This window comes from Hoplias malabaricus, chromosome 4 (assembly GCF_029633855.1).
Source record: "Hoplias malabaricus isolate fHopMal1 chromosome 4, fHopMal1.hap1, whole genome shotgun sequence".
NCBI classification, from domain to species: Eukaryota; Metazoa; Chordata; class Actinopteri; order Characiformes; family Erythrinidae; genus Hoplias; species Hoplias malabaricus.
Window position 1 is genome coordinate 38,532,636 of NC_089803.1, and position 13,743 is coordinate 38,546,378.

Below are 13,743 nucleotides of genomic sequence, written 5' to 3' on the forward strand. Positions count from 1 at the left end.
AAGCATTTAGTTGATATTTAATAACTAATCACTTTAGGAGAATACAGTGAGTGACAGTGAATAGTTATCCAATAATATTGCTTTTCTCAATGATAACTAGCACTGATTTACTTATGTTTAATTTTATTCATTTATTTTTTATTGCTGTGTGGTTATTTGTTGTATTTAATTTGTGCGATTACCTTTCGCCCAATGATTCTGACTTACCACAACCCTGAACTGGATTAGCGGTTACAGATAATGAATCAATTAATGAATTTGTGTGATTGTGACTGGAGTGTCGAGTGTACTTAGCACTGAGTGGTGGGGAAGTCTAGAGTGGCTTATTGAAGAACTAAGATTTATCATTAGGCCTAGCTTTTATTTATTCATTTATTTAATATTTTTACTGTGGTGACTATGAAGCTATGTTGAAGTTGCTTTCATTTTTTCTGTTTTAGAAGATTTATTCTTTTACAATGGTGATTATGCCACCCTCTTCTTTTATGAGTTACAGTTCCAGGACTCTGACAAACTGATGCTTGGAGCACTTGGACTGCATTTGGACTTTTTTTATAAAGTTTTATTTTACTTCTCAATTATGTGAATAACATTTTTAATTGTGTCAAGTACCAACTTGACTCAGTTCATTACTGGCAATTCAGCTGCATCCCCAGGTATATGTATATAGGTATTAGACAGAGGAGAGGGTGTATACCCCCCACCTGTGTGACAACATCTGTGTGCTGTACTCTGAGAGAAAATTAATAGAAGCATTCGACAGAAAAAAGCTAGAAGTATGTAAAATTGATGGCTGATATGACAGTGACAGGCATATGTAAGACCAGTATATATAGATTTGTAGCCAGGTCCGTCAGAGTTTGGAATCAGGGGCCAGTAACTAAAGGTAGATCTTAAGGAGTTATCAGAGCACAGATTAGTGAAATACACTGTAGAGGTGTTATGGTGGTAGTTGGTGATGTAGCGCATAGTCATCACATGGAAATGGTGGCACAGAACATGCACTAACAGTGCCAATGGTGTAACTAATTACAGCCAGGTCAGGTCAGTGTGGATTACAGCTAATGATAAAACTAGCTTGGAGAGGGGGTGGGTTAGGGATGCCAGAATTCACTTTTTAGACATCCAGAGGTGTTGTGGGATTTATTCTGCCAAACGCTGATGAGGGGAGAGGCCTACAAACCTGGGCTGGGCTCAATGAGTCACTCTAGGTGTTAAGGACAGCATGTTTCATATCAGATAAAATATGTCCATAGTGGATTGGTGTAGAATTTAAACAATTATTGATAACAGACATTTTGTGGCTGCAGATTTTCTAATGCATTGGCATGGTATATTTTACATCTTAACCTGTGTATGATTATAATCACCTTGTACTTTAACTTGTGACGTTAAGAAAAATAGCAGCAAAAGACCATTAGACTCTGCAGTCCTGCAAAATTTGGTGTTTCCTATCTGTAAAGCTGTAGGATGAAGATTTAATGAGTGAAATAATAATTCCACTTTCTACCTAAATAGAAGAGGAGAAATTAAAAATGTGAAGAATGAAATTAAACTCCTGTGGAGGTTTGTGTAATTACTGTATACATGCGCTTCAACACTAGTTATCACTGTGTTGGCGTTAGTTCAGATAAAGACAATATATGTTCCAGTTAATATGCTTTGATTTTTTTATTGTGCAATTCCAAAAAAACATTTGACTGAAGATTACATGTGACGATACAACGTTACACTATGTGCTTAAAAGTGATTCAGCATTTGTAGAGAATGTTGATCCTCTGGATGTCGATGGCGGACAGTTCCTTTCTCTGTCCAATTTCCACAGAAGAATCAGGAATGGGAGTGATGGTGTCCTGCCCATTGATAGAGAAGGCTGTGTTTGAATAGTGCATTACGGATGAGTAGTCATAATCGGTTTTGAGGTTGTTGGTGTTCTTCTTGTTGAAGTTGTACTGCATTGCTGGGTCGATGTTCTGCCAGTTGATCTTCACATAACTGTCACGGTCACTCCTGGTATGTTCATGGTAGAATCCTAGTGCGTGATTCAGCTCGTGCTCCACAATGCCATGGTACACACAGCCATTCAAGCTGAGAGAGACAACCTGCTTGCCACCTGTTTTGCCCACTGAAGAATAGCACCTGGGAGGTAACAGAAAAGTTGTCCACGTCACAGATACAGGCAGTGTACTCAAAAACTGAGAAACAAATCTAAATTCTCCTTCAAAGTCTTTTAGTTTTTCTTACCCGCTTTTGTTCTCAATGCTGATGTAGTCACTTTCAGTGCTTCTGGGAACAAAACGAATGCAGGTCTTGCTGTGGAACTTCGCCATAGCCCCAGTAATCTTAGTCATGTCAGAGGATGCTTTCAATAGTCAAAGAATTGACAATATATTGTTATTTAATGACAAGTGTTAGGGAATCAGTAGCTACATACTGTGATGTTATAAGCTAAACTACTTTATTTCTACAATTGATTCCATTGCTTTCATTTCTGTCCATCACAAAGATGTTAACAGCACATAGAACACAACTTTGTCAGTTTCTTGAATTTCCCCTGGGGATCAATAAAGTATGTATGTATGCATGTATCTATCTATCTATCTATCTATCTATCTATCTATCTATCTATCTATCTATCTATCTTGTGCTGCAGTAAACATTTGCATGTATGCAATTTTTTCACCTAACGATTTGTTTCGTTGCAGGTTTTGAACTGATTAAACATAGAAACAATTAAGTAATGGTTCAGCACTAAGAAAAGGTAACTAAAACTCATACACGGTCACAAAAGCTGTCACTTTGGTGGTACATTTTCTGTTAATTTGTCGGTTCCCCTTAAGGGAATTTCTGTACCTGTAGTAAGAGAACATAATTATACCTTACTCTATATTAATAATAGATTTTAAAATTTTGTTGATTTTATACAACCCGTTTTATCTCCATGACTTACATGATGTTCTATTTTGAGTTGTACAATTAAAAGTTACAAATATTCACCTCTCCTTATGGAGAACAGAATGTAATGTACATTTAAGGAGCATTACTGGACTTCAACATCACGGTTGTATCTGTAAAAGTACATTTACACTCTTTGTACATTTAGTGAACAATAATGTACCTATAACATACATTTTTTTCTCAGAGTGAGTTGTTAGGGTTCTATCACTCTGTTCACAGAATCCTATGTCTTTAATAAGGATGTTTATTTAACTTTAAATAGTCTAATTACTTTATAGTGAAGAACAGGATTTTACTCACAGAAATCAGCGCTCACTGTGTAGGGCACTCGCACTACTCCATTCCCGGACTTCTTCCAAAAGCAGTTGTTGCTGGGGCAGACCAGAGCATTCCTGGTCCTTGGAATAAATATGTCTCCCTCCACCAATAGTTGTCTGGATCCTTCAAATGAAAATGGAAAATGGATTAGGTAAAAAAAAAAGATTTTTGGAATGCCTGTGTGGATTTTCTTTTTTTTTTTTTTTTTTTACCGTTGTTGATGGTCAGAATTTTTGCTGTGATGTCCACTGGCTGAGGCTCCATGAGAGGGATGGCCTGTGACAGACCAAGCAGCAGCAAAGCGAGAATGGAGAGAGAGACTGTGGACTCCATGTTCTTCAGCATAAAGAGAATATGTGGAAGCTCCTTAACTGTAGCTTGAAGTCTGAACCTGGTCATACTTGGCTTTTATACCCATGGTGCATACATCGGTGTGGCTGTGTGGGGATTAAGGGACATTCTAGTGTCCACTACCTAATGTATGTATCTAAAAGGTGAAAGAACCTTCTTTGTGAAGAGTCAATATTTATTCAACCTGATTTTTTTTTTGCCTCTTCTGTTACTCAGGATTCTGTGATAGGACCTGTTTTTGTGCATACTGATGCACTTTGGTGTGGCTGTCTGGGGGATAACTAACACTCTGAAATACAATGTCTAATATGTGCATCTTCAGCTTGTTTGTCTCTGATTTAAAAGCTGAAACATCTAAACTAGAATTGATATGTTTCTTCACTTCTTGTGTACCCCTGGGTTCCATTTTAGGCCAGATTCTATTTTGAAGACTTGGACAGTGTTGATTTTTATATTTTTTATGCTAGGATTTCCTTTTAGTATGAGAGTTTGTAGTTCTTGTTTTAAGCAAGTGAACATATTAATCCCAATGTGAATGTAAACACATGGGTACACCCCATGTAGCTGTCTGGCGATTAAATGACACTCTGGTGTTGACTCTCTAATGTATGCTTTTAAATGGTGGACCATCTCTGTTGCTTTTTTCAGCTTCTTTCAAATAGTTTTATACTTTAATACTCTAAAATGTTCACAATTACAGTTAATGTCCATACTGTTTAAACTACTGATTCTGAATGTTGGGTTGTCTAAGTATCTAATCGTTGTCAAGAAGAATTTTTCATGTAGAAGCAAAGACTTGCAATACAACGTTAACTTATGGGCTAACACAGGTAAAACTGTATGAAATGACTTAACTTACTCATACTAATTACTTAACTTACCCAATTACTTAACTTACATGAACAATACTTACACTACTTTATATTTCACAACAAGTTCTCATAGCACAGGGGTCGGCAACCTTTACCACTCAAACAGCCATTTGGACCCGTTTCACACAGTAAAGAAAACACTGGGAGCCACAAAATCCTTTTGAAATTTTATATGAAATAACACTGCATATAACAGGTTTTTTTTTTTTTTGCCCTTGTGTTATGTATAAACAAACTATACCGTGTTACATTTATGAAATTAATGAACGACTGCAGAAAAATGAAATAACATTTCTGCATGCAACAAAACATTTTTAACTCTGAAAAAAAAGACGTTGGGTTGATGGTTAAGTAAAATACTCAATGTCTATTTGAGTCCTTGTAGTAATGGGGAAAAAAATCGCCGAACTTAAATTATTTTTACATCCTTTTACTGGCGCCGTGCATTCAGCTGTCAAATAGTTCAAGAAACCGCACACTGGCGGGTGTCCCACATTGGAAGTTGTGACGTGTATTAAGAGCGACAAAATATTTTAAATATTAAACTATTTTAGATTTTACAAGATCGCCATAATCTTCATAGAATTACATTCTGAAAATGAACGAACTAAAATAAAATACATTTTAATTAAATTCTCAGTAATTTTTCAGACAAGGTTGCCGACCCCTGTCATAGCAGCTATGATAATTTTGGCTTTACCAACTCCATTAGTACAATAATGCTCTTGTTCCTCATGTAAGCCATTTTCTTTTTAATTTGAGCTTTCATTAAAATTGATGTATAAATATGTTAATGTGCATATATGTAACCACCTCTATTTTTCTGAACTGACCACACAGGAGCACTTTAAAATTTACCATTATTATCATTTTTTCATTTGTTGCTCTGTGTGGATTATTGTCCCCCTTTCACCCTGTTCTTAAATGGTCAGGACCCCCACCAGACCCCCATAGAGCAGGTATGATTTTCACAGTGCATCAAAAGACAGCACTGCACTATTCTCAACCGCAAACACTTCAACCACAATGCTTTCAGTGGACAAACCTGGCCTCACTCTCAAGATTCTGCCTGAATGCTTGCTCTCGGTAAATTTTCATTAACCATTTCAGGGTTGTGGTGGGTTCTGAGGACACCCAGGAATCAGTGGGCGTAAGGTAGGAACACACCCTGGAGGGGGCACCAGTCCTTCACAGGGCGACACACACACTTACATATTCACTCACCCACTCACACCTATGGAGACTTTTGAGTCACCAATCCACCAACCTATGTGTGTTTTTGGACTGTGTGTTTTGAAATGTGCGTTTTGAACCCACAACCTCCAGGTCCCTCCAGGTTGTATTTTTTTGTTTTGTTTAGTTTTTCCAGCTGTATCATTTTCTCGGACTGCTGGCTGCACTGCACCAATGGTTTCCAAAGGTACAGCACACTTCCACCTGGATCTGTAAGCTTTCCTAGAAAGTGCACAGGTACTGATGAAATTAACACACAACACAGACAGAAGGCTAAATTCTTTGACATCTTCCCTTGACCAATTTTCTGGTTGCAGTCTTGCAGTCCTTTAATGGCATTTGGTACAAAGTGATAAGTATCCACTGGCAATGCTTGTATGTTTCAGGCACCAAATTCAAAATTTGTCTTTATTTTCAAAAGGTATTCAGTGAAACCACTGAAAATGTTTTCAATAAATAACATTTCTACAAAATTCAAAATAAAAAAAGGCCACATTTTTTACCAGAAATGGCATATTTGATCATAAAATGAAAACGCTGCCTGAAGATTCAATAATTATTCCGTTTGGGTCTGAAGTCTCTTGTGTTACTTAGGTTCTGTTTTAGGGTATGATAGTTTTATCCCTTTTATTTTGTACACATGGATAAACACCGCTGTGGTTGTCTGTCTGTCTGTCTACCATGTGCATCTACAAACAAGGGTCTGCCCATTAGATGCATACATTAGACAGTTGACACTAGCATGCCAGTTGATCCCCAGACAGCCACACAGAACTCACAAAATTAAAAATGGTGATAATACTATCATTCAGGTATGAAAAAATGTAAATGTATATAATTCCAGTCTACTGATGAAATGAATGAAAAAAATAGATCCAAAAGTCCATGTGCATATAAATAAAACAGGCCCTAAAACAGAACCCTGAAGAACACAAGAGGCATGAAATCCTACAGAATACATATTGACTGTTTACAGAGAAAATCCTGTTTTTGTATTTTTTATTTTTTTTTCTGTTTTTCAGGTCAGAATGAAAGAAGTTGAGAGAGCCCACCCTTTAGATACACACATTAGACAGTGGACAACTAAGTGTCCGTTAATCCCAAAAGAGCCACACCGATGTGAGTCCATGAGTATAAAAACCGAGTATGACCTGGTTGAGACCCCAAGCTACAGTTAAGGAGCTTCCACATCATACCTGTATACTGAAGAACATGGAGTCAGCAGCTTCTCTCTCCATTCTTGCTTTCCTGCTGCTTGGACTCTCGCAGGCTGTCCCTCTAATGGAGCCTCATCCAGTGGGAAGCATGGCAAACATTCTGACCATCAACAACGGTCAGGAAACCTATGCTTTTTCCTTTTGGTTATAACATGTTCCATCAGAAATATATTTTCCTAATCCATTTTCCATTTTCATCTGAAGGATCCAGACAACTATTGGTGGAGGGAGACATACTCATACCAACAACAAGGAATGCTCTGGTCTGCCCCAGCAACACCTGCTTTTGGAAGAAGTCCTCGAATGGCTTAGTGCAGGTTCCCTACACAGTGAGCACTGATTTCTGTGAGTAAAAGACCATTCTTCACATTAAATTAATTTGCACATCTTTGTGGAATACAGAAGGGAATAGTCCACACACAAATATTGAAAAACAATACTGTGGTTATACAACAAAGAAGTTCCACTAATAATGTCACTGTATGTATCTAGGGATTTCCTAACACTTGTCTTTAAATATTTATTGTCAATTCCTTGCTTGTTTAAAGCATCCTCGCACATGTCTGTGATTGCTGGAGCTATGGCGGTGTTCCACAGCAAAACCTGCATTCGCTTTGTTCCCAGAAGCACTGAAAGTGACTACCTCAGCATTCAAAGTGGAAATGGGTGAGTGTGGCCGAAGCATAGACTTTATTGATTACATTGTCCATAGCTGTGCTTCGGTGATGTGGACAACCTTCTCTGTTACTTCCCAGGTGCTATTCTTCAGTGGGCAAAACAGGTGGAATGCAGATGGTCTCTCTCAGCTTGAATGGCTGTGTGTACCATGGCATTGTGGAACACGAGCTGAACCACGCACTAGGATTCTACCATGAACATACCAGGAGTGACCGTGACAGCTATGTGGAGATCAACTGGCAGAACATCAACCCAGCAATGCAGTACAACTTCAACAAGGAGAACACCAACAACCTCAACACCCATTACGACTACTCATCCGTGATGCACTATCCGAGAACAGCTTTCTCCATCAATGGGCAGGACACCATCACTCCCATTCCTGATTCTTCCGTGCAGATTGGTCTGCAGATGGAACTGTCCGCCATCGACATCCAGAGGATCAACATTCTCTACAAATGCTGAATCGCTTTTAATAGCATAGAGTGTAACGTTGTATCGTCACATGTCATCTTCAGTCAAACGTGCTGTAATTGCATAATAAAGAAAATCAAAGCATTTTAACTTGAATGTATCTTGTTTTATTTATATTGAAGTAATCTTAACAGAGGAAACTAATGTTGAACTGCAAATAAACATTACTTTAATATATCCTCATATATGTTTCATTTAGTTTTCAACATTTTATATTTTCCTTTGCATAATTAGATTTTATTTAAATGATCATTAAATGCATAGTACTTTCAAAACGAGTCATGCTTCAGCTTTGAAGCTTTGAGACTACACAGATCTGCACTTAAAATAAAACATGGCAGTATTATGCGGCAAAAAAGCAGTTCAAAAATGTTTAATTAAAACCCAAGACAACAGTTATCAGTGTAAATGTGCAAAGGTGAGTTGCGTGGGATTTTGTCAGCATCTAAATATGCAGGGGTAAGAGCTGCAGACAAAAAATCAGGAAACAAGTGGTATCCACTAGTGGCATTGCAGTTATGCTGCATTCAAGTGATTTTGGAAACTGAGAAAAAAACAATTTCCACACATGTTTATTGTATCCAAGAGGCAGACAAATCATATTCACCACTGGTAAACTGCATTCTGTATAATACATGAGTTTACGAGATGTGACGTAAATATCACAACCTTTTACCTCTTCCCCAAGAGAAAACGGCAAGTATTCATTTGAATTGTCTAATTATGTATGTTTTCTCTAGATAAAAGTCAAATATCAAGATTAGATTTGTTATTACTCAAAAAGCATTTAGTTGATATTTAATAATTAATCACTTTAGGAGAATAGTTATATGACAGTGAATAGTTATCCAATAATATTGCTTTTCTTAATGATAACTAGCACTGATTTACTTATGTTTAATTGTATTTGTGTATTTTTTATTGCTGTTTGGATACTTGTTGTATTTAATTTGTGCGATTACCTTTCGCCCAATGATTCTGACTTACCACAACCCTGAACTGGATTAGCGGTTACAGATAATGAATCAATTAATGAATTTGTGTGATTGTGACTGGAGTGTCGAGTGTACTTAGCACTGAGTGGTGGGGAAGTCTAGAGTTGCTTATTTAAGAACTAAGATTTATCATTAGGCCTAGCTTTTATTTATTCATTTATTAAATATTTTTACTGTGGTGACTATGAAGCTATGTTGAAGTTGCTTTCATTTTTTCTGTTTTAGAAGATTTATTCTTTTACAATGGTGATTATGCCACCCTCTTCTTTTATGAGTTACAGTTCCAGGACTCTGACAAACTGATGCTTGGAGCACTTGGACTGCATTTGGACTTTTTTTATAAAGTTTTATTTTACTTCTCAATTATGTGAAGAACATTTTTAATTGTGTCAAGTACCAACCTGACTCAGTTCATTACTGGCAATTCAGCTGCATCCCCAGGTATATGTATATAGGTATTAGACAGAGGGGAGGGTGTATACCCCCCACCTGTGTGACAACATCTGTGTGCTGTACTCTGAGAGAAAATTAATAGAAGCATTCAACAGAAAAAAGCTAGAAGTATGTAAAATTGATGGCTGATATGATGGTGACAGGCATATGTAAGACCAGTATATATAGATTTGTAGCCAGGTCCATCAGAATTTGGAATCAGGGGCCAGTAACTAAAGGTAGATCTTAAGGAGTTATCAGAGCACAGACTAGTGAAATACACTGTAGAGGTGTTATGGTGGTAGCTGGTGATGTAGCGCATAATCATCACATGGAAATGGTGGCACAGAACATGCACTAACAGTGCCAATGGGGTAACTAATTACAGCCAGGTCAGGTCAGTGTGGATTACAGCTAATGATAAAACTAGCTTGGAGAGGGGGTGGGTTAGGGATGCCAGAATTCACTTTTTAGACATCCAGAGGTGTTGTGGGATTTATTCTGCCAAACGCTGATGAGGGGAGATGCCTACAAACCTGGGCTGGGCTCAATGAGTCACTCTAGGTGTTAAGGACAGCATGTTTCATATCAGATAAAATATGTCCACAGTGGTTTGGTGTAGAATTTAAACAATTATTGATAACAGACATTTTGTGGCTGCAGATTTTCTAATGCATTGGCATGGTATATTTTACATCTTAACCTGTGTATGATTATAATCACCTTGTACTTTAACTTGTGACGTTAAGAAAAATAGCAGCAAAAGACCATTAGACTCTGCAGTCCTGCAAAATTTGGTGTTTCCTATCTGTAAAGCTGTAGGATGAAGATTTAATGAGTGAAATAATAATTCCACTTTCTACCTAAATAGAAGAGGAGAAATTAAAAATGTGAAGAATGAAATTAAACTCCTGTGGAGGTTTGTGTAATTACTGTATACATGCGCTTCAACACTAGTTATCACTGTGTTGGCGTTAGTTCAGATAAAGACAATATATGTTCCAGTTAATATGCTTTGATTTTTTTATTGTGCAATTCCAAAAAAACATTTGACTGAAGATTACATGTGACGATACAACGTTACACTATGTGCTTAAAAGTGATTCAGCATTTGTAGAGAATGTTGATCCTCTGGATGTCGATGGCGGACAGTTCCTTTCTCTGTCCAATTTCCACAGAAGAATCAGGAATGGGAGTGATGGTGTCCTGCCCATTGATAGAGAAGGCTGTGTTTGAATAGTGCATTACGGATGAGTAGTCATAATCGGTTTTGAGGTTGTTGGTGTTCTTCTTGTTGAAGTTGTACTGCATTGCTGGGTCGATGTTCTGCCAGTTGATCTTCACATAACTGTCACGGTCACTCCTGGTATGTTCATGGTAGAATCCTAGTGCGTGATTCAGCTCGTGCTCCACAATGCCATGGTACACACAGCCATTCAAGCTGAGAGAGACCACCTGCTTGCCACCTGTTTTGCCCACTGAAGAGTAGCACCTGGGAGGTAACAGAAAAGTTGTCCACGTCACAGATACAGGCAGTGTACTCAAAAACTGAGAAACAAATCTAAATTCTCCTTCAAAGTCTTTTAGTTTTTCTTACCCGCTTTTGTTCTCAATGCTGATGTAGTCACTTTCAATGCTTCTGGGAACAAAACGAATGCAGGTCTTGCTGTGGAACTTCGCCATAGCCCCAGTAATCTTAGTCATGTCAGAGGATGCTTTCAATAGTCAAAGAATTGACAATATATTGTTATTTAATGACAAGTGTTAGGGAATCAGTAGCTACATACTGTGATGTTATAAGCTAAACTACTTTATTTCTACAATTGATTCCATTGCTTTCATTTCTGTCCATCACAAAGATGTTAACAGCACATAGAACACAACTTTGTCAGTTTCTTGAATTTCCCCTGGGGATCAATAAAGTATGTACGTATGTATGTATGTATGTATGTATCTATCTATCTATCTATCTATCTATCTATCTATCTTGTGCTGCAGTAAACATTTGCATGTATGCAATTTTTTCACCTAACGATTTGTTTCGTTGCAGGTTTTGAACTGATTAAACATAGAAACAATTAAGTAATGGTTCAGCACTAAGAAAAGGTAACTAAAACTCGTACATGGTCACAAAAGCTGTCACTGTGGTGGTACATTTTCTGTTAATTTGTCGGTTCCCCTTAAGTGAATTTCTGTACCTGTAGTAAGAGAACATAATTATACCTTACTCTATATTAATAATAGATTTTAAAATTTTGTTGATTTTATACAACCCGTTTTATCTCCATGACTTACATGATGTTCTATTTTGAGTTGTACAATTAAAAGTTACAAATATTCACATCTCCTTATGGAGAACAGAATGTAATGTACATTTAAGGAGCATTACTGGACTTCAACATCACGGTTGTATCTGTAAAAGTACATTTACACTCTTTGTACATTTAGTGAACAATAATGTACCTATAACATACATTTTTTTCTCAGAGTGAGTTGTTAGGGTTCTATCACTCTGTTCACAGAATCCTATGTCTTTAATAAGGATGTTTATTTAACTTTAAATAGTCTAATTACTTTATAGTGAAGAACAGGTTTTTACTCACAGAAATCAGCGCTCACTGTGTAGGGCACTCGCACTACTCCATTCCCGGACTTCTTCCAAAAGCAGTTGTTGCTGGGGCAGACCAGAGCATTCCTGGTCCTTGGGATAAATATGTCTCCCTCCACCAATAGTTGTCTGGATCCTTCAAATGAAAATGGAAAATGGATTAGGTAAAAAAAAAAGATTTTTGGAATGCCTGTGTGGACTTTCTTTTTTTTTTTTTTTTTTTTACCGTTGTTGATGGTCAGAATTTTTGCTGTGATGTCCACTGGCTGAGGCTCCATGAGAGGGATGGCCTGTGACAGACTAAGCAGCAGCAAAGCGAGAACGGAGAGGGAGACTGTGGACTCCATGTTCTTCAGCATAAAGAGAATATGTGGAAGCTCCTTAACTGTAGCTTGAAGTCTGAACCTGGTCATACTTGGCTTTTATACCCATGGTGCATACATCGGTGTGGCTGTGTGGGGATTAAGGGACATTCTAGTGTCCACTATCTAATGTATGTATCTAAAGGGTGAAAGAACCTTCTTTGTGAAGAGTCAATATTTATTCAACCTGATTTTTTTTTTTATTGCCTCTTCTGTTACTCAGGGTTCTGTGATAGGACCTGTTTTTGTGCATACTGATGCACTTTGGTGTGGCTGTCTGGGGGTTAACTAACACTCTGATATACACAGTCTAATATGTGCATCTTCAGCTTGTTTGTCTCTGATTTAAAAGCAGAAACATCTAAACTAGAATTGATATGTTTCTTCACTTCTTGTGTACTCCTGGGTTCCATTTTAGGCCAGATTCTATTTTGAAGACTTGGACAGAGTTGATTTTTATATTTTTTATGCTAGGATTTCCTTTTAGTATGAGAGTTTGTAGTACTTTTTTAAAGCAAGTGAACATATTAATCCCAATGTGAATGTAAACACATGGGTACACCCCATGTAGCTGTCTGGCGATTAAATGACACTCTGGTGTTGACTCTCTAATGTATGCTTTTAAATGGTGGACCATCTCTGTTGCTTTTTTCAGCTTCTTCCAAAATAGTTTTATACTTTAATACTCTTAAATGTTCACAATTACAGTTAATGTCCATACTTTTTAAACTACTGATTCTGAATGTTGGGTTATCCCAGTATCTAAAAGTTGTCAAGAAAACTTCTTCGTGTAGAAACTAAGACTTGCAATACAACGTCAACTTATGGGCTAACACAGGTAAAACTGTATGAAATGACTTAACTTACTCATACTAATTACTTAACTTACCCAATTACTTAACTTACATGAACAATACTTACACTACTTTATATTTCACAACAAGTTCTCATAGCACAGGGGTCGGCAACCTTTACCACTCAAACAGCCATTTGGACCCGTTTCACACAGTAAAGAAAACACTGGGAGCCACAAAATCCTTTTGAAATTTTATATGAAATAACACTGCATATAACAGGTTTTTTTTATTTATTTTGCCTTTGTGTTATATATAAACAAACTATACCGTGTTACATTTATGAAGTTAATGAACGACTGCAGAAAAATGAAATAACATTTCTGAATGCAACAAAACATTTTTAACTCCGAAAAAAAGACGTTGGGTTGATGGTTAAGTAAAATACTCA

General features: G+C 37.2%; 3 protein-coding genes across 3 annotated transcripts; 1 reads left to right on the top strand and 2 right to left on the bottom strand.

The window, feature by feature from the left end:
- Positions 1 to 1,751: 1,751 nt before the first annotated feature.
- LOC136694034 (hatching enzyme 1.2-like) lies at positions 1,752 to 3,609 on the bottom strand. The gene is made up of 4 exons (XM_066667372.1): positions 3,489 to 3,609; positions 3,259 to 3,399; positions 2,245 to 2,362; positions 1,752 to 2,139 (listed from the first exon to the last, which is right to left on the bottom strand). The coding sequence occupies exons 1-4, from the start codon at positions 3,607 to 3,609 to the stop codon at positions 1,752 to 1,754; spliced, it is 768 nt and encodes a 255-aa protein (XP_066523469.1).
- Positions 3,610 to 6,944: 3,335 nt separating this feature from the next.
- On the top strand, positions 6,945 to 8,092 carry LOC136694072 (hatching enzyme 1.2-like). Its single transcript, XM_066667427.1, has 4 exons — positions 6,945 to 7,065; positions 7,154 to 7,294; positions 7,498 to 7,615; positions 7,705 to 8,092. The coding sequence occupies exons 1-4, from the start codon at positions 6,945 to 6,947 to the stop codon at positions 8,090 to 8,092; spliced, it is 768 nt and encodes a 255-aa protein (XP_066523524.1).
- A 2,540-nt stretch (positions 8,093 to 10,632) lies between these two features.
- LOC136694046 (hatching enzyme 1.2-like) lies at positions 10,633 to 13,492 on the bottom strand. The gene is made up of 5 exons (XM_066667392.1): positions 13,420 to 13,492; positions 12,363 to 12,486; positions 12,132 to 12,272; positions 11,126 to 11,243; positions 10,633 to 11,020 (listed from the first exon to the last, which is right to left on the bottom strand). The coding sequence occupies exons 2-5, from the start codon at positions 12,481 to 12,483 to the stop codon at positions 10,633 to 10,635; spliced, it is 768 nt and encodes a 255-aa protein (XP_066523489.1). The 5' UTR covers positions 12,484 to 12,486; positions 13,420 to 13,492.
- Between the last annotated feature and the right edge of the window lie 251 nt (positions 13,493 to 13,743).